At 38.4% G+C, this 20,291-nt stretch overlaps 1 protein-coding gene across 5 annotated transcripts in view; it reads right to left on the bottom strand.

Moving 5' to 3' along the window:
* DCAF1 (DDB1 and CUL4 associated factor 1) overlaps positions 1–20,291 on the bottom strand; it is a 77,856-nt gene that overhangs the window by 36,268 nt on the left and 21,297 nt on the right. For 4 of the 5 annotated variants that reach the window (XM_072786074.1, XM_072786073.1, XM_072786076.1 and 1 more), the window contains 6 exons: positions 18,785–18,858; positions 15,986–16,099; positions 8,596–8,733; positions 6,561–7,073; positions 6,155–6,256; positions 1,604–1,762 (listed from right to left, as the gene is read on the bottom strand). In XM_072786074.1, the coding sequence (XP_072642175.1) occupies positions 1,604–1,762; positions 6,155–6,256; positions 6,561–7,073; positions 8,596–8,733; positions 15,986–16,099; positions 18,785–18,858 (1,100 nt within the window). The remainder of the gene's footprint in view (positions 1–1,603; positions 1,763–6,154; positions 6,257–6,560; positions 7,074–8,595; positions 8,734–15,985; positions 16,100–18,784; positions 18,859–20,291) is intronic. The other variant, XM_072786077.1, reaches the window with a different exon arrangement.

Below are 20,291 nucleotides of genomic sequence, written 5' to 3'. Positions count from 1 at the left end.
TCACTACTAATCCAGTCATTCTGAGTTTAAAGCTTAAGTTACAAATGAAATTCTGTAACAATCTATTCCAAACCTGAAAACCTAAATTTAGATACATACTTAAATCTGAGCTGTATTTACTGAGTGCCAAATTTTGCAAATATTAACATCCTTTAATGCTCACAGTGCTCAGTTCCATAGGTATTAGGATTGCCCCTTAAAAGGTAAGAAAGAGGGGCATCTGGGTGTCTCAATAGTTTAAGCGTCTGCCTTTGGCTCAGGTCATGACCCCAGGGTCCTGGATTGAGCCGCGTGTTGGGCTCCCTGCTCAATGGGGAGTCTGCTTCTCTTCCTTTTGCCCCTTACCCTACTTGTGCTGTCTCTCTCTCTCTCAAATAAGTATCTTAAAAAAAAAAAAGAGAGAGAGAGAGAGAGAGAGAAAGAAGTTCAAAGAGATAAAGGACTTCCCCAGGGTGATAAAAGTGACCAAGCCTTCTGATACTAAAGTCTACAAGTTTGTTATCCAACCACTCACTGATTCATTTCACACATCTGATGTCTCTTATAGATGGATGAATTCTACAGCATTACCCAGGTTTGCTTTTTTTATCTTAGCCATAATTAATTTTGTATATACACCCACAGATTGATTAGGTTACTACTCTCAAAGAGACTACATATCTTTGCATAATGCTGATCTCGAGGGAAAAAAATTAAAACTAAGACATTACCTTTTAATACATATGCAAAGATGAATCAAGCCATAGCCCAAGAATTTACCAACTTCACTCTACCAGCAAAGCCACACCACATAGAATATTAGAAAAATATTCCAAGCATAGAAATGATAAAATCTTCCCCAAGTGTGTCTAAGGACCCATTATTTTTCAAATATAACTTAATAATATTTTTTTAATCACTAAATAAAAAAGTCTTAACTGGAAAAACTGAAGAACCAGATGGGGAACCTCTGGAGCCCCAAAAACAACTGGAATTATTTTATTATCTCCACCACCCAATATTTGATAACATACACAAAGTCTTATCTACTGTTTTTATAACAGGCTGACTCAAAATCCAAAATATAACTCCATGAGGGAGGTACTCCTGAAGAGAGCCCCAAAACTAATATTAATTCAACAGAAATGGCATAAACTAAATAAAGCCCCAAGACTCTAATCCATCTTGCTTGTTTTTATTCAGAAGTCAGGAAAAAACAAACTTTTGCAAACAATTTTACATTTTAGAATGCTTTCTAAAGGTGATATATTCATGCTCTTTGCTTCTTTCATTAAAATTTACTCCAAGGGGCACCTGGGTGGCTCAGTCAGATGAGCGTCCAACTCTTGGTTTCAGCTTAGGTTGTGATCTCAGGATCCTGAAATTGAGCCCCACAGCAGGTTCCATGCTCAGCAGGCAGTCTGCTTGAGGATTCTCTCATCCTCTCCCTCTCCCCCTCCTCCTCCCACCCACACTCTCTAAAATAAATGGATAAATCTTTAAAATAATACAATAAAATTTACTCTAACTATTCATTTTGTCTTACCCAAAAGTCATTCTGTGAATGTGTTAGAGTGACTGCCTGCCCAATTCTATTTCCATACCCTAAATGGACTGGACTTACTCTTTCCATAGCATCCTGGTTGTAGGACAGGTAATACAAGCACATGGATACACCAGTTGCAGCCATAGAAGGACGAGGAATTTCCAGTAATTTCTGTACTCCACCATGTGCAACAAATTCTGTGGCAAACTTGTTATGGAGCAGGAGAGATGCAAGGTGCTAATAAGCAAAAGGGACACATGTTATTGTGGAACAATCTAGAATAATCACAAAATCTCTTCACAAAACATTAAGTCAAACTGCTAAATAGAAGGAATCCCCTGAAGTAGACAACCACTCCCTAATAACAGAAGTAAAACCAGTATTGCTTAAGGAAAACCAAAAACCCGGGGATCCCTGGGTGGCGCAGTGGTTTAGCGCCTGCCTTTGGCCCAGGGCGTGATCCCGGAGACCCGGAATCGAATCCCACGTCGGGCTCCCTGCATGGAGCCTGCTTCTCCCTCTGCCTATGTCTCTGCCTCTCTCTCTCTGTGTGTGTGACTATCATGAATAAATAAATAAAATCTTTAAAAAAAAAAAAGGAAAACCAAAAATCCTAAATTAATTAATTAAAATAAAGTAAAAGATTTTAAAAAAGGAAAACCAAAAATCCAAAAAAACTCTAAGATTTTATAATATTCCCTTCTAACATCAAAGGTTTTCATAAGAGTGAAAAACAAGATATGAAAGATACTGCTATAAAAAAACGGCATAATCCCATAACCATTTTATTACATAGCTTCCCTAAAGGATTTTTAACCTTCCCATTTGAATCCTTCTAACATGGGATCCCTGGGTGGCGCAGAGGTTTGGCGCCTGCCTTTGGCCCGGGGCACGATCCTGGGGACCCGGGATCAAATCCCATGTCGGGGTCCCGGTGCATGGAGCCTGCTTCTCCCTCTGCCTGTGTCTCTGCCTCTCTCTCTCTCTGTGTGACTATCATAAATAAATAAAAAAATAAATTAAAAAAAATATTATAAATTTAAAATAAATAAATAAATAAAAATAAATCCTTCTAACGTAATCAGTTCTATGTTCTAGTTTTGGCTCGGTCACGGATTCATCATCTAATAAAATAACAAACTTTGTCTTCTTTTATACTGATTCTCAATATATATGACCCCACATACCATCTTCAACAAATTACCAAAACTAGTAAAATTTTTGAAACTTATCAGAATGCACCTTAAATTGACCTTTAAAAGTTGGCACCTGGGTGGCTCCATAGGAAGTGATGACTCTTGATTTTGGCTCAGGTTGTGATCTCAAACTTTTGTGGGATCAAGCCCCTAATGTGGCTCCCTACTCAGTGGGGAGTCTGCTTCTCTCCTTCTCTCTGCCCCTCTCCCTGCTCTCTCAAATAAATAAATAAATAAATCTTAAAAAAAAAAGTCTGTTATCTTTAAAACTTTGTTAACTTCCTGTTCAATAACCACTAGCTTCTCCACTGGACCTGATCTTCGGGGTCAATTTTAAAGGCAGGAAGTATAATGCTAAGCAGCAGGCTACTTGATGACTGAACCTAGGCGAACGTGGACAGGGCCTCAGAAGAACTAGAGCTCCCCCTCCTGTTTCTCCTACCAAGGTGTCTTCTGGGTGGTGACACAAGTTGCACAAGTGCAGACAACACAGATTGGCAAGTCCATAATTTGATACAAATCTTGCCAAGGTCAATGGCTAAAAAAGACAGGCATGTATCCTCTTCGGAAGTTCTCTCAACATCCATATTCCAATTAATCCTTATATGTAATTCAAATCCCTTCCCTCTCTAGTCTTTTTGTCTGTTAAACAAATCCATCTCCCAAGAAGTAGCTAAACCACATATGGTTCCCCTCCTACCCTTAAGCCACTGAATGTATAGTCTTTCACATGTCTGCCACTACCATAAAGTGGCAATTTCACTGCCAGGATAGGTAGGTGGGAAAACAGAATAAGCAGGCTCACCCTTTACAACAATACAAAGCTTATGTGCTTGCTTCAGCAGCACATATACCAATACAAAGCCTATAACCTAGATCACTAGTGTAAACAGAGATTCTATTTTCAGTCCTTATGATGTGTCTCCATATAAGGGCTGGTTCAAATTACTCTTTTAATCCATTTTGTTTCTACTAATTTCAATACCTGTCCCTCCTCCTATACAACTGAGTTTTCCTTTTGAATAAAAAAGTACACCTTTCTATATATATACACATATATACATATATTTGTGTGTGTGTATATATATACACACACACACACATTATATATATATATATATTTTTTTTTTTTTTTTTTTTTAATTCATGAGAGAAACAGAGAGAAAGGCAGAGACACAGGCAGGAGAAGCAGGCTCTCTGCAGGGAGCCTGCTGCAGTACTTGATCCCAGGACTCCAGGGTCATGACCTGAGCAAAGGCAGATGTTCACCCACTGAGCCACCCAGGTGCCCCTCTACATTACTTTTTTAAAGATTTTTTAAATTAATTAATTATTTTTAATTTATGAGAGAGAAAGAGAACGCACACGTGCCCAAGTAGGAGGATGAGCAGAGTGAGAAAGAGTGGCAAGAATCTCAGGCTCCACACCAACCACAGAACCAACATAAGGCTCTATTGAACCAACATAAGGCTCAATTCTGAGATCACAACCTGGGCCAAAACCAAGAGCCCAGATGCTCAACTAATTGAGCAACCCAGGGGCCCCATCTACATTACTACTTCTCCATAATAAAGATCTCTTTTGTGATTTTTCCCTATTCACCCTTATTTTATTTTCTTTAATCCTTTATACAACTCTGCATGGAAACAGTTTAATAATGACACCCATTATAACTCCTCATATGTAACCTATAGAAATAATAACTGCCCAAATCCCCTCTTCTGCTATATCCTATTCAGGACAGAATGCTACACTGGAAAGCAACACCTTTGAAGCAGAGAGAACTCTGACCTCCAGCTTCATCTCATTGTTCAAAGTATAATGAATTTACAAACACACACACACACATCCACACACAGGAACCTAAGTAACCCCAGTGTATATCTGTCCTCCTCCAAATTTAAAATTTCTGGGATCTGAAAGACAATTTTCCTCATTTCTATTTCATTTCAAAATACTGTGGAACAGTCCTTTCCAATATAGTAGTCACTGGCCACATGCAGCTAATTAAATTAAAATTAAGATAAAAATTCAATGCCTCAGTGGCACTAGCTACATATTAAGTGCCCATACAGCCAGTAGCCACTGTACTGAAAAGCAGAGATACAAAAAATTTCCATCATTACTAACAGTTCTGTTGGACAGCACAGCTCTGGAATATCAAATATAAAGTTGTAGCTTTATTTTTTTTCTTCAAGTTGTAACTTTAAAGAGCCAGAGGGCGCATCACTTCTTTTTCAGAGGTGTTTTCTGGAAACATTTCTTAGGTAGAAGAAACCACCTCTTCCTTTGTATCCTATACTTTTTTCCACAACACCTGTAATATCTAAAAGAAATCAGAGGCTTACATGACTGTCTCTCTTAACCAAATCATAAAGATTTGATCTATTAATCTTAACATTGTAAACATTCACAGAAAAGCACTCTGTTCATCAGTTACCTGCTTGGTAGAACTATATGACAGCCACAATGTTATTCATTCAACTTCTCTCTCTCCATACAGATTACCTTTATTATCATAGAAAAGTATGGATTTGGTGGGCTAGACTAACCTGCCTTCCCATATTTAATACCTCTGCACCCTAGGAAATCATTTACCTCTACTGAATTCGGGTGGGCCTCTTATTTCTTTACCTCTTTTCTGATTTGTATTTTGTTCAATCTAAATAATCTAACATCACACAGTATATATAATTACAAATTCAGAAAAAGTGGTGGTGCCTGACAGGGGTAATATTTTAAAAATTAGTAAGATATAAGGTACTACACAGTTTTCCATTCCTATTCAGCAATAATAACTGAGGCCACTCCAAAATCTAGATCCAGTTTCTACATTAATATTCAACCCCCTAGAATTGACCCCTGAATTTCTGTGAAAGCACTTGGTAACCCTCATGTGTTCTATCTAAATAAGAAATTTTCATTCATTACAATTTTGTCACATCTGGCAATAGAAAGCCCTGAGCAATAAAATCCAGAGATGCCATAGACCAAACACGTGGTAAACACGTGGGTAAGATCCATGTCAATAAAATGGTCAGTATCTAATATTTTTTTTAATTTTATTTTATTATTATTTTTTTAATTTTTATTTATTTATGATAGTCACAGAGAGAGAGAGAGAGAGAGAGAGAGAGAGAGAGAGGCAGAGACACAGGCAGAGGGAGAAGCAGGCTCCATGCACTGGGAGCCCGACGTGGGATTCGATCCCGGGTCTCCAGGATCGCGCCCTGGGCCAAAGGCAGGCGCCAAACCGCTGCGCCACCCAGGGATCCCAGTATCTAATATTTTTAAGAATTTTACCAGGAGTGGGGCACCAGGCTGACTCAGTCAATGGAACATGCAACTCTTGATCTCAGGGCTGTGGGTTCAAGCCCCATATTGAGTTGTAGAGACTGGGTAAAAATAAAATCTAAAAGGAAAAGAATTTTACCTTGAGGGCCTCAAACGTAAGCAGGACATCATTCGTCTGTTTCAGGTCAATATAGAACATCATCAGTTCCCGTGATCCAAGTTGCATGAATATGGGAAGTAACTGAAATGAAGACAAAAATAAATCTTAACACTGGCTTTATTTTCACATATTTTCTATTCTGAGTACAAAAAATTTTTAAAAATGAGATACCTCTCCTCTATTCCTTTATGAACATACAAACACACTTTTATCAAAGAGAGCTGCATCAGAAGGGACCTAAGACTTTACCAGTAGCATAAGACTTCACCAGTTTAGGGCCAAGCCTTTTTTGCATTAGAGTAAAAACATATCAAAGTATAAAATGCTACCATAAATTATCTCAGAAATAAGCACAATAGTCCCAAAGCATGAACAGTAACCTTACCTCCTGATATTCTCCTAGAGGGGTCAAATACTGGAGAATAAGACGCTGCTCAATAGCAGGGGTCATAGGATAAAGGGTATAATTGGTGCCAATCACCCAAGGTGACATTTCTGACCAGCTGCTATTAGACAGCTCAACAAACATGCGATCTGGATCAGACGTTGAGAAACCCAACTTCTGCTTGGCTTTCCTAAAACTCTCTCTGTCACCCTGTTTTGCTGCCTTGTTTTTTCTCAATCCTCCTTCCTCAGGTTTGGCTGCTGAGTTCACTCTACTACTGGTCTTGTGGCCTGAATCAAGATGAAAAGAGATCTCCATGTCCCCAGAAGCTTCCTCTTGTTCGCCATCCACTACATCTACAGCCATGTCACCATAGTCCATATCCACAGCTTCTTCATCCAGAGGTAAAAGAGGTTCAGAGGAGAGCTTTCGTGGGCTGGGACGCTTGTTTTCTTGCCGTAAAGCCACTTCCTGAAGCTGCAGCTCCCTCAGTCTTCGAAGTACTATTGCCACCTATCAATAGATATTGGAGTAAAAAGCTTTATTTCTCCTGCATCTTAATTTAAAGGATTCTTAATAAATATTCTTATTTCCATTTAAGGAAAACTAAATCTTCAAGCAGTCATCTTAATATCTGGAAATGGTAAAGACTTAATAAATATTTTGACTTTATTTCTATAGTTTGATAAAATAAGCAATAGCTAAAAGTCTCATTCCTCATAAAATGTCCCAGAAAACCTAAACCACATTTACATATCACACATCTTTCACAATTGATCTACCTAGATCAAGCTGGGCTGGACCATCACACCTAATGAGGAAGACACCAGACATATTCATGATTTTTAAAAAGTATCTTTGAAAATAAAACATGAAGGTTTTCTCAAACTTGTACCTGTTATAAATTGTATTGTTAGATACTGCCATCTACATAATTACATGATCTAGTTTTCAAGTTTACCGCTTTTTCACTTTTTCTTTTAAGTATTTATTTTTTGGGACATCTGAGTGGCTCAGCAGTTGAGCGTCTGCCTTCAGCTCAGGGCATGATCCGAGGATCCGGGATTGAGTCCCACATGGGGCTCCGTGTGGGGACCCTGCTTCTCCCTCTGCCTATGTCTCTGCCTCTCTCTCTCTCTCTCTCTGTGTGTGTGTGTGTGTGTGTGTGTGTCTCATGAATAAACAAATAAATCTAAAAAAAAAAAAGTACTTATTTTTTTAAGCCAACCCTAAAATGTAGTAGTATGCTTAGTTTTTAAAAAAAAACAGGGGCGCCTGAGTGGCTCAGTGGGTGAGCATCTGCCTTTGGCTCAAGTTGTGAACCCTGGGTCCTGGGATTGAGCCCTGCATCAGACTCCCTGCCTGCTTCTCCATCTGCCTATGTCTCTGCCTCTCTTTCTGTGTCTCTTATGAATAAAATCATAAATCTTTAAAAAAAGTTATCTGCAAAAAATGGTGGATGAATAGAAAGAAAGGTGGGTGGATGGGTATACAATAAGTATACTAAAACATTCACAAATAATTTAAGTGGATGTATATAGCTACTATCTGTAAATTCTATTTTGCTATATGCTTAAAATTTTCATAATGCAAATATTGGGAAAAGAAAGGGGATGGTACTATTCTTTACCTAGTACAAACTATCATGATCCTTGGCAAAATGGAAAATGTCTATTTCAAGTTAAAAAAAAGTAAAATCAGGGACGCTTGGGTAGTTTGGTGGTTGAGCATCTGCCTTTGGCTTGGGTTTGTGATCCCAGGGTCCTGGGATCGAGTCCCACATCGGGCTTACTGCAGGAAGTCTGCTTCTCCCTCTGCCTACATCTCTGCCTCTCTGTCTCTCTCATAAATAAATAAAATCTTTTTTAAAAAAAGTAAAATCAAAACGTGAAAAATAATCTTCCAATATCGAAATTATAGCTATACTCCAATACAAAGTAATGAATAAGATCTACTATCTGAGTTCAGGTAGCAAGAAAAAACTTGTGAATATGCTCCAATCTTATACAGAAAGAAATTCCAACATAATCCTTACCAGCTGTGAATTCTCATCCCTATAATTGGCAGCAATATCTTGATTCTCCATAGCACCTCCTAACAATCCAGTAGAATACGTCCTCAATGGCTGATCAGCCTCTCGGGCCCATTTGAAAAGATTCTCAACGATTCCTTCCTATATAGTAAAGAAAATGAAATAGTACAATTCAGCAAAGATCATTTTCATAATTAAAGATATAAGCAAAGATTTCAGTCTTGTGAAAAAAAGTTAATAAAATACTTCAATGCTGCTTATAAGATTAAAAAGCACAAGTAAACTAAGTTTCCAAATGGTTTAGTTAAAATAGCTATCCATCGGGGCAGTTGGTTAAGTGTCTGCCTTCAGCTCAAGTCATGATCTCAGAGTCCTGGGATTCAGAGCCCCACATCGGCTCCCTGCTCAGCAGGGAGTCTGTTTCTCTCTCTCTCTCTCTCTCTCTCTCTGTCCTTCTCCCTGGCTCTTGCTCTCTCAAATAAATAAATAAAATCTTAAAAAAAAAAATAGCTGAGCATCTGTGAAATAGATTCCTATTTAGCCATTAAAATCCAAGCTAAAGGTCAATAACCACATAATATAGTCCTACATTAGATGTTTAAGACCCAAAATGTTCAATAATCAAGTACGGAGCACTAAAAATTCTATGTCCTCCTTTGAAATTCACAATGCACAATTAACAATATTAATGAGAAGTCATCCATCAAAGAAGTACTTAACTCCACATATCCCAAACTTATTTATTATGAAATAATACATGCAAACATATATAATCCAAAGAAAATGAAAATCACCCATGATCTACCACTGAGATTAATAAAAACCTTCCCTATGTCCCTCTTTGTGCCACTCCTATGCTCTCTCCCCAAAGGGTATCTACAGTAACGGAATTTTAACAATTTTCCTATTAAACTTCTGTTAAATGTATCATACTTTGAATTATATAAACCCCATGGTACTGTATTTTTCTTCAACTTATTACTCAACATGTTTTTTACATTCACCTATAGTTACATGAAGCTGTCACCCACAGCATTCAACGTAAGATAGGCTTTGGACATAACTACTTATTAATTTCTCGGGGCACCTGGGTGGCTTAGCAGTTGAGCATCTGCCTTCACTCAGGTCAGGATCCTGACATCCTAGAATCGAGTCCTGCATCAGGCTCCCTGTATGGAGCCTGCTTCTCCCTCCCTGTGTTTCTCATGAATAAATAAATTCAAAAAAAAAAAATATTTAGGGATGCCTGGGTGGCTCAGCAGTTGGGCAGCTGCCTTCATTCGGGTCATGATCTTGGGGTCCAGGACTGAGTCCCACATCAGGCTCCCTGCGAGGAGCCTGCCTCTGCCTATGTCTCTGCCTCTCTCTCTCAGTCTGTGTCTCTCATGAATAAATAAATAAATAAATCTTTTTAAAAAACTTATTAATTTCTCGTATCAACCCTATATGTTTGGGTAAGTACCTGCAGAAGAGAAAACGGAGTCACAATAAGGTTAAGAAATATGAGTGGCAGAAGGGTGTCTGATCCCAAGTAGCAACCTCCAGATGTTCTTCACCTCCATATTTTGCTGCTATTTTGTTAGTTTAAGCAACTACAACTATTTTTGTGCAAGCATATCCCTAGGATGAAATCTAAGATCAGAACTGCTAAATCACAGGATATGTATGCGCTCAACTTTACTGAAGGATGCCAAGTTATCTTCCAATGTGACTGCAACAATTCATATTTCCAACAACAGTGAATAGTTCTTTTTTCTACACCTTTGTCAAAACATGGCCACTGTCACACTTTTTATTTTCCACAGTCTGGTGGGTATAAAAACAATATTTCAGAAGGGGAAGTGGGTGGGGGGGTTCGGTAACTGAGTGACAGGCACTGAGGAGGGCACTAGATGGGATGAGCAATGGGCATTATATGCTGGCAAATCAAACTTAAATAAAAACAAATGGAAAAAAAAAACAGTATTGCAGGGACATCTGGGTGACTCAGTCCGTTAAGTGTCTGACTCTTGATTTCGGCTCAGGTCAACAATCTCAGGGTCATGAGATCAAGCTTCGTGTTGGGCTCCATGCTAAGGTGTGGAGCAAGCCTGCTTAAGATTCTCTCTCTTGCCCTCTGTCCCTCCCCCTACTCGACCCTCACATGCTCTCTCTTAAAGAAAAAAAAAGGCGGACACCCCAGGTGGCTCAGCGGTTTAATGCCACCCTCAACCCAGGGCATGATCCTGGAGACCCAGGATCGAGTCCCGCAACAGGGTCCCTGCTTGGAGCCTGCTTCTCCCTCTGCCTGTGTCTCTGCCTGTCTCTCTCATGAGTGAATAAATAAAATCTTTAAAAAAAAAAGAAAAAGAAAAAGAAAAAAAGGCATTGCATTTAATTTTAATTTCCTCATTTATTAATAAGGTTAGGCACAGTTCATGCCTACTGACCATTCAGGCTTCTACTTCTATGAAATACACATCTTTTAAAGGTGTTTTATGATAAACACAAGTTCTTAATTTTTATGTAATCAGACTTAACAATATTTTCTTTTAAATTTTGTACATTTTGTGTATCTTAAACCTTTCCTTAGAGTCATGGAGTCATTATCCCACATATTTCTATATACTTTAACCTCTTTTCAAAAAATTAACACTCTGAAAAATACATTTTGAAAATTTTTGTTTTAAAACATTTGACATGAGGTGAGCCTAGGTGGCTCAGTGGTTGAGCGTCTGCCTTAAGCTCAGGGCATGATCCCAGGTCTGGGATCAAGTCCCATATCAGGCTCCCTGTGAGAAGCCTGCTTCTTCTTCTGCCTATGTCTCTTTCTCTATCTCTTATGAATAAACAAAATCTTTAAAAAGGAAAAACATTTGACATGAAAACATATTTAGTATTTTAAGTGCCTTTTATTTCCCCTCTTTCCAAACAGTGTAAGAACTTTAAAATACTAACTCCAATGAGCTCCTTCTATCTACATTTTACTCAGAATTTTTGTTCCCTCTTTTGTTTATTTGGTCAATACTTCTAGGTTTACAAAGGTACTCTGAAGACATTTTCTACTAGTACCTGGCCTCTACTATTACCTTTGCTGCTGTGGCAAAGTTCATTCTGTTTGATTATTTGCAGGAATCTTTTTTACTCTGGTTGCTTTTAAGATCGCATCTGTCTTTAGTATTTCTTTATTGGGCTTCCTGAATCTTGAGTGGTCACGTCTTCAATTAATTTGCAAAATCCTAGCCTCATCTCCCTGAATATTACCTTTCCCTTTTCTTTCTATTCTCTCCTCCTAAAAATTCCTTTTAGATACACTTGGAACTTTCTAATTCTAGTCTCTATATATCAACTTCTTGCCTATTTTTCAGCTCTCATTTCTAGGGGCTTTATTATTGGTTATCCTATTAAATCTTCCAGTTTATTAATTCTATCTTTAGCTGAGTCTAAACTTAACTCTAATTCATCTACTAAGTTTTTAAATTCAGTAACTGTTACTTTTTATATCCAGTAGTTCTCTGGTTCCTTTCCCAAATGGCCATTTGTCTCCCACAGTCTTGGACTTTTCTTGAGAGTTGTAATTCTTTTACATTCAATAATTTTGAACCATTCAAACCATTCTTAAGGGTACAATTCAGTGGGATTAAGTACATTCACCATGTTGCATAACCATCACCACTATATTTCCAGAACTTATTATCCCAACAAAAAACTCTATGCCCCACTTTCAATAATGGATAGAACAACCAAACAGAAGATCAGTAAGGAAACAGAGTTGAACACTATAAATCAATTAGACCTAATAGACATATTGAGAATACCCCCACGCAACAAGATCAGAATATACATTCTTCCTAAGTACACATGGAACAGTTTCCAGGATAGATCATGTTAGGCAACACCATTGGTAATAAATTTTAAAAGTTGTTCTTTTTTTTTTTTTTAAGATTTTATTTATTTATTCATGAGAGACACAGAGAGAGAGGCAGAGACATAGGCAGAGGGAGAAGCAGGCTCCATGCAGGGAGGCTGATGTGGGACTCAATTCCAGGACTCTAACATCATGACCTGGGCCAAAGGGAGGCGCTAAACCCTGAGCCATCCAGGTGTCCCAAGAATAAATGCTTATAAAGAATTTTCTCCAAGGATGCCTGGGTAGCTCAGCGGTGGAGTGTCTGCCTTTGGCTTAGGGCGTGATCCCAGAATCCAGATTGAGTCCCACATTGGGCTTCCCACAGAGAGCCTGCTTCTTCCTCTGCCTGTGTCTCTGCCTCTCTCTATGTCTCTCATGAATAAATAAATCTTAAAAAAAAAAAAAGAATTTTCTCCAATCACAATGGAATGAAGTGAAAAATCAATAACTGGGATGCCTGGTTGGTTCAGAGGTTGAGCGTCTGCCTTTGGCTTAGGGCGTGATCCCAGAGTCCCAGGATTGAGTCCCACATTGGGCTCCCTTCAGGAAGCCTGCTTCTCCCTCTGCCTATGTCTCTGCCTCTCTCTGTATGTCTCTCATGAATAAATTAAAAAAAAAAAAAGATAAAATTTAAAGATATTTTCAGTATCTCAAAGTACAAATTAGCAACTTTATAAAATGGTGGCTAAAAGTAGTAGAATCAATTTAGTGACTTGCAACCACCTCTAAAAAGGAAACAAAATATGAATGCACTAAACAAAGAGTAAACAATGTTCAAAAAACTTTTCATACATACAATGTATGTAATGGATTGCATGTAAAAACATTATGTTTCACAAAGTTTGAGAAACACTGCCCTAAGCAATGCATCTTAACCACAGCTCTGTGAAACACCAGTAGCCAATCTGTCCAAAAATAATGATTTCCAACTCATTAACAAACTATAATTAAATGTTTTTTTAAAGAAATAAGATATTGATTCATATCAAGAAATATGCATAGGATACTCTGAAAGATAAAGATTATGTAATCCAACAGTAAGGTCTCATAATATCCAAGAAGTTTGTTAGTGTTTTTTTTTTTTTTTTAATTTTTTTAATTTTTATTTATTTATGATAGTCACAGAGAGAGAGAGAGAGAGGCAGAGACACAGGCAGAGGGAGAAGCAGGCTCCATGCACTGGGAGCCCGACGTGGGATTCGATCCTGGGTCTCCAGGATCGCGCCCTGGGCCAAAGGCAGGCGCCAAACCGCTGCGCCACCCAGGGATCCCCTATCCAAGAAGTTTGTAATCTGTGGGACACCTGGGTGGCTCAGCGGTTGAGCATCTGCTTCCAGCTCAGGGCATGATCCCGCGATCCCAGGATCAAGTCCCACATCAGGCTCCTTGCAGGGAGCCTGCTTCTCCCTCTGCTGTACCTCTACCTCTCTCTCTCTCATGAATAAATAAATAAAATCTTAAAAAAAAAAAAAAAAAAAAAATGTCGGGATCCCTGGGTGGCGCAGTGGTTTGGCGCCTGCCTTTGGCCCAGGGCGCGATCCTGGAGACCCGGGATCGAATCCCATGTCGGGCTCCCGGTGCATAGAGCCTGCTTCTCCCTCTGCCTGTGTCTCTGCCTCTCTCTCTCTCTCTCTCTCTCTGTGACTATCATAAATAAATAAAGAAAAAAAAAAGTCTTTAATCTGCGTTTCTAGGACACTGGATTCAAGGTTATGTTATTTCTTATGATTTTCCTTAATAATTCACTTCTCCCAAAAAAAATTATTCATAAACAAAACTGTTGGGGGTACCTGGGTGGCTCATTCATTTGGGCAGCTAACTCTTGATTTCAGCACAGGTCACGATCTCAGGGTAGTGAGATCAGGCCCTACATCAGGCTCCACACACTGGGCATGGAGCCTGCTTGGGTTTCTCTCTCTCCCTCCTCTCCCCACTTCCCCTCTAAAAAAAAAAAAAAGAAAAGAAAAGAAAAAGAAACAAAAGTGTTCTCCAACTGCAGAAAGCTTTATTATTCAAAATATCCCTTAGTGTTTCTGACATCCAAAGGGTATGTACTTCATTCTAAATATACAATGATGAAACTATAAAGGAACCAGAGATGGTTTTCCTACAATGACAACCAGGAAACTTTCACAAAGCACAGTAAAATCATCTGTAATCTACAAATCTTGCATATATAAACACATTGCTATAAATGCTTCACTTGTCATTCTGTTTTCAAAAGAATTCATATTAAAATATTTCTGACAAGCATATAGATATTTTTTAGCCTCCCACAATAGTAAACTAATTGGGATTTTTTTTTTTTAATTTTTATTTATTTATAATAGTCACACAGAGAGAGAGAGAGAGAGAGGCAGAGACACAGGCAGAGGGAGAAGCAGGCTCCATGCACCGGGAGCCCGACGCGGGATTCGATCCCGGGTCTTCAGGATCACGCCCTGGGCCAAAGGCAGGCGCCAAACCGCTGCGCCACCCAGGGATCCCTAATTGGGATTTTTAAATCTAGTCTGTATACAATTGTAGCATTAATTGCAACATTATTCTTGAAAAGCCTTTATGTTACACAATTCTATAATAAAATTTTCTTAAAAGTTAAGTGAAAATCTATTTCCATTTGGTTTATACATTTAGGGCAGCCCAAGTGGCTCAGCGGTTTAGTGCCGCCTTCAGCCCCAGGGCCTGATCCTGGAGACCCGGGATCAAGTCCCACATTAAGCTCCCTGCATGGAGCCTGCTTCTCCCTCTGCCTGTGTCTCTGCCACGCTCTCTCTCTCTCATTAATAAATAAATAAAATCTTAAAAAAAGAATGGTTTATACATTTAACTACACTAAGGCTTACAGACTGTTTCAGAAGATTAAATTTTAATGACTTTGAAAAAGAAAGCAAGCCATGTGCAAATTCTTAACGCGGAGAACAAAAATATCTACATTACTTATAAAAACAGAGTAATTTTTTACGTTTAAAGTATACACACACAGTCATTATCAAATTATCATTTTCTGGTCTTCCTAGTACTTATCCTTATTTGAAATTATCAGTTTATCTGTGTCTGCCTTCCCAGACACATTATGTGAATGTAAGCTCCCATCTTGCTGACAAAATATTACCAACCCCTAGGATAAAACACAGCACAAAATATGTCTTCAAATATTAAGAAATTTTAAATACCACCCAAAAGAAAAAAAATAAAAATTAAAAAATAAATACCAAGAAGAAGAGAATGAGCCTCCTCAAAGTAGAAAGTCCTTCCTCACTAAGACAACTCATTAAGAATAAGAGTTTGAATGAGATCATAAAAACATATGACCTTAAGATTTTAAGAAATACTATAGCACCTAAGCAGCATGAAAACAGTTATTCTTAGATTTTTTCTTATTGCTTGATTTCTTACATTTCTACATTATTGTTATAAGAATCTATAATATTTTAACAAAGACAAATCAAACAGATCAACATCCAACTTAAAAATAAAATGATGACTTTTCTTTTTAGTAAATACCTTTTCTTGAAAGACAACAGCAGTTTCCAGCCCTGGCATGATGTCCAGAAGGAGTCTGCAAGCTGCAGTGTTTAAAGGGGGCTCTCGGCTTGTCATCACATAAGCATTCACCAGCTATAAAAAAAGGAGGAATAATTTTCATCTGAAATTCAACCCAATCATATTAATAAATTCTAATAAAGGGCAGCCCTGGTGGCCCAGCGGTTTAGCGCCGCCTTCAGCCCAGGGTGTGATCCTGGAGACCCGGGATCGAGTCCCGCGTCGGGCTCCCTGCATGGAGCCTGCTTCTCCCTCTGCCTGTGTCTCTGCCTCTCTCTCTCTCTGTGTCTGTCATGAATAAATAAATAAAATATTTAAAAATAAACAAATAAATAAAATAAGTAAATGAATAAATTCTAATAAATCCTTAATATATTCCCATCACTTGCCTCAGGGATATTAAGAACTAACGATTTCTCATTACACCTTTATTTATTATAAACAGTTACAATCCTGCTGAGCCATGATGGAGTCATATATTATTTCTTCTGCAGCTTTAAAATCAAATCCCCCTACAAAACAACCTATCAACAACCACAGAATTAAAGCTCAAAGAGTATCATTTTTTTACCCCCTACTCCTTTTCAGAAGGATAAAGTAGGGCAAGATAACCCCCTGCCCATTCCTGACAATGGTGAATAAAAAACTTGAACTTTGTACTTACACCATAAATACATTTAATATTACACATAAATTCTAATTATATATATAAATGTATTAACGAAACTTTCCTCTTGGCACTCAAATATTACTCAATCTCTACTACTAAGAGGCACTGTGTTCTGTGCTGGGTATACAACAGTGAATAAGATGCAGTCCCACCATCAAAGGGCTCATAATCCAAAAGAGGTGACAGAAAAACAAGTATCATTGAATACAGAATGCTACAGAAGCCTGTAGGAGGCCACCCAACCCCTGCAGAGGAATCAAAGAAGACTTTAAAGGAGAAGGGATTCTAAGGCAGACTGTAAAGGAAAAGTAGGAATAGCTAAGGAGTAGGGAGGGGAGGAGAGCCAAAGGGTGACAATTTAAAATTAAGAGAACAAAAAGGCCAAAGAGAAACTGGGTTTGTATTTCAAACTAAGGAACTTAAAATTTATTTTTAGGGCAATGGGAAACCACTAATGGATTGTAAGCAAAAGGGTGCCATCACTTTTTGCATTTTAGAAAAATTTCTGCGCTATAAAGTGAATAGGTTGAAGAACAGACAAGATGATAATCAGTTAAGAGGCTATTGTAATAGCCAGGAAATGGTAGTGGTTAAACTAAAGTCTGGCAACAAGGGCAGAAAGAAGTGGAGGAATTTGTGAAGGTTAATAGAATGGGAATGGTAAGACCTGTAAGTTCACTGAATAAGAGAGCTTGGAAAAATAAAGGATAGCTTCTAGCTGGCTACACAGGGACACCATCACTGAGCTAGAAAACAAGAGAAAAAGACTGTAGAGCAACAATTAGACATGTGGAATTCAAGGTGCCTGTGGAGAATATCCAGGTGGGAATATTTAGAAGGCTGCTGGAAATAACCTGAGGTACAGAAGAGATGCTGATAACTGAGAAATAAATTTAGGAGCTAATACAATACAGACAATAATAATAGCTAATCTTACTGAGCCCTCATGTACCTCATGTACCAGGTTCTGCGTTAAGAACTTTTATGGGACACCTGGGTGGCTCAGCGGTTGAGCATCTGCCTTCGGCTCAGGGCGTGATCTTGGAGTCCCTGGATCGAGTCCCCACATCGGACTTCCTGCATGGAGCCTGCTTCTCCCTCTGCCTATGTCTCTGCCTCTCTCTCTGTGTCTCTCATGAATAAATTAATTAAATCTTTAAAAAAAAAAAAAAAAGAACTTTTCATGATTAATTTCATTAAAGACTACAAAAATATCTTTAAGGTAAGATCATCCCTATTTTATAGATTAGGAAAATAAAGCTTGGGACGCCCGGGTGGCTCAGTGGTTGAACATCTTTCTTTGGCTCAGTGCGTGACCCTGGAGTCTCGGGATCAAGTCCCACATCAGGCTTCCTGCACGGAGCCTGCTTCTCCCTCTGCCTGTGTCTCTGCCTCTCTCTCTGTCTCGAATAAATAAATATATCTTTTTTTAAAAAAGGAAAATAAAGCTTGGAGAAAATGAAGGTTGTTAGAAGCTTAAGTTGCCCCAAGATCAAACTGTCAGTGAACAATAGAACTGCATTTAAATCCAAAACACGGACCCCAAAACCCATGCTCTCAAACATCATGCAATTCGGCCTCCCAAAACAAACCTAATAGCTACAACTTACTGAACCATTACTATGTCTCAGGAGCTGTGAACACTAGAAATAGATATATTTACTTCTCAAGAGCCGACTTAGTATCTTTCTCTCCCTCCACATGCCCAATGCACACACCACAGTCTCAGTGCAGAATCATGCCTCATATATTACTTTTACTTTTCTATTCAGAAACCCAAGAAAATGTCTATATTCCCAAACTCAAAATCACCTTGCCCAAGGATGAGCAGACGCCTTGTGAGTCCTTGACGATATTCAACTGAACAAGGTATACACCAAAAGAAAACACCTTAGCCACAACCAAGACTTTGGTAAGAAAGAAATCCATGATGCTTATCTCGTTGAACCAATACCAAACAAACAAAAAAATCTACGCACTCTATTCCCAATTTTGTCAAGACTTTAGGAGAAAGCAAACTATTCACAAATAATAAAGTGTATAGCATCTGCTGATGAAAATCTCTCGAGAAAAGTAAAAAGCAAACCTACTGCATTCATGAAATCATCATTCTTGAAGAGTATTCTCAGCAAGTGGCCCAGCATACACTCTGGATCAGCCCGACCTACCAAAAGAAGAGGGGAGGAACAAACAAAGGAATGAGTAAGTCATCCCAGTCAAGTAAATTAAACCTCTGGAAAGGCACCTAGGTTGTTACAAGTACTATTAAAATGCTGCAAAAATAAATGGAAACAAAGAAAAGATTCTCTTGATGAATTAGATTTCATAAGAAACATACTCTAAAATTAAAAGTGCTAATATAAAAACTCGAAACACTGCTAACTTTCCCATCTCCCAGCATATCTCCCAGCAATGCTAAATTAAATAATTGTGCAATAGACCCAGACCAGCATTACTAAGAGTGTACAAGGTCTAAAAAAGAATCATAAAGGAGATTTAAGAGAAAGAAAAACCCTGATATCCCAGCCAGATTAAGGTAGGAAGCACAACTTATTGTGATGGGTGGCCTGGAGGAGATAAGACTCCCAAGTCCAATCTTTCAACTATAATGCCAACAATAGCAGAGATGCATCTTCAAACCTGTAATGATACCCCAGGTTGTGGGGGCAGGGTACAGGAGGGGAAATCCCACTAAGCAATCACCAACTCTAAAGATATGGTAACTTTGGCCATCTTAACTTTCTGAGTTCCTGGGGAAAGAAAGGCCAGGAACCTAGGATCTACTCAATACACAGCCTAAAGGTAAAAGAATTACTTAATGATTGAGGGAATTATTGGTTTTTAAAACAGATACCATCTATTTTAATTTTCCTTTAAGATCATTAGAGTGGCAAATTTAGTCAAAGGATACAATTTAGGATGAAGAAAAGACGTGAGCTACTGATTCAAAGTTTCTACCAAGCTATAGTTAGTATTCCAAAGTAAATTACAAAAAGAAAAGTTACAGAATGGTATCATAAAAACTAGAGGAGGACCTCAGATTACCTAACTTTCTGTTTATTTTTTACAAATGATGAAAATGACACCCTCATTTTTATTAATAGAAATTATGCCTAATGACAACTATTGCTTAACGTAAGAGGTAGGGAGGAAAAAATAACTCTTTAAATTTACTACTAAAAAAAGGGTATAATTCTGTCTCTTCCTTCTTCCTCATTACCATTTCATCCCTTCCAAGGTCACTAAACATGATCATCTCTCTTTTAATTCTTTTCATAACCCCAAATGTTAACTTAATTTCTTATTCACATTCACATTCGTACTTCTTCATGCTTTGATTGCCTTACTGAAGAATTAAATAGGGCAGCCCCGGTGGCGCAGCGGTTTAGCACCGCCTGCAGCCTGGGGTGTGATCCTGGAGACCCAGGATCGAGTCCCACATCGGGCTTCCTGTGTGGAGCCTGCTTCTCCCTCTGCCTGTGTCTCTGCCTCTCTCTTCGCTCTCTCTGAATGAATAAATAAATAAATCTTTAAAAAAAAAAAAAAGAATTAAATAGGTAAGTAATCCTCTAAAGTCACAAGTGGGGATGCCTAGGA

This window comes from Canis lupus, chromosome 19, assembly GCF_048164855.1.
Source record: "Canis lupus baileyi chromosome 19, mCanLup2.hap1, whole genome shotgun sequence".
Lineage (NCBI taxonomy): Eukaryota > Metazoa > Chordata > Mammalia > Carnivora > Canidae > Canis > Canis lupus.
This window is presented reverse-complemented; position numbering and strand designations above follow the sequence as displayed.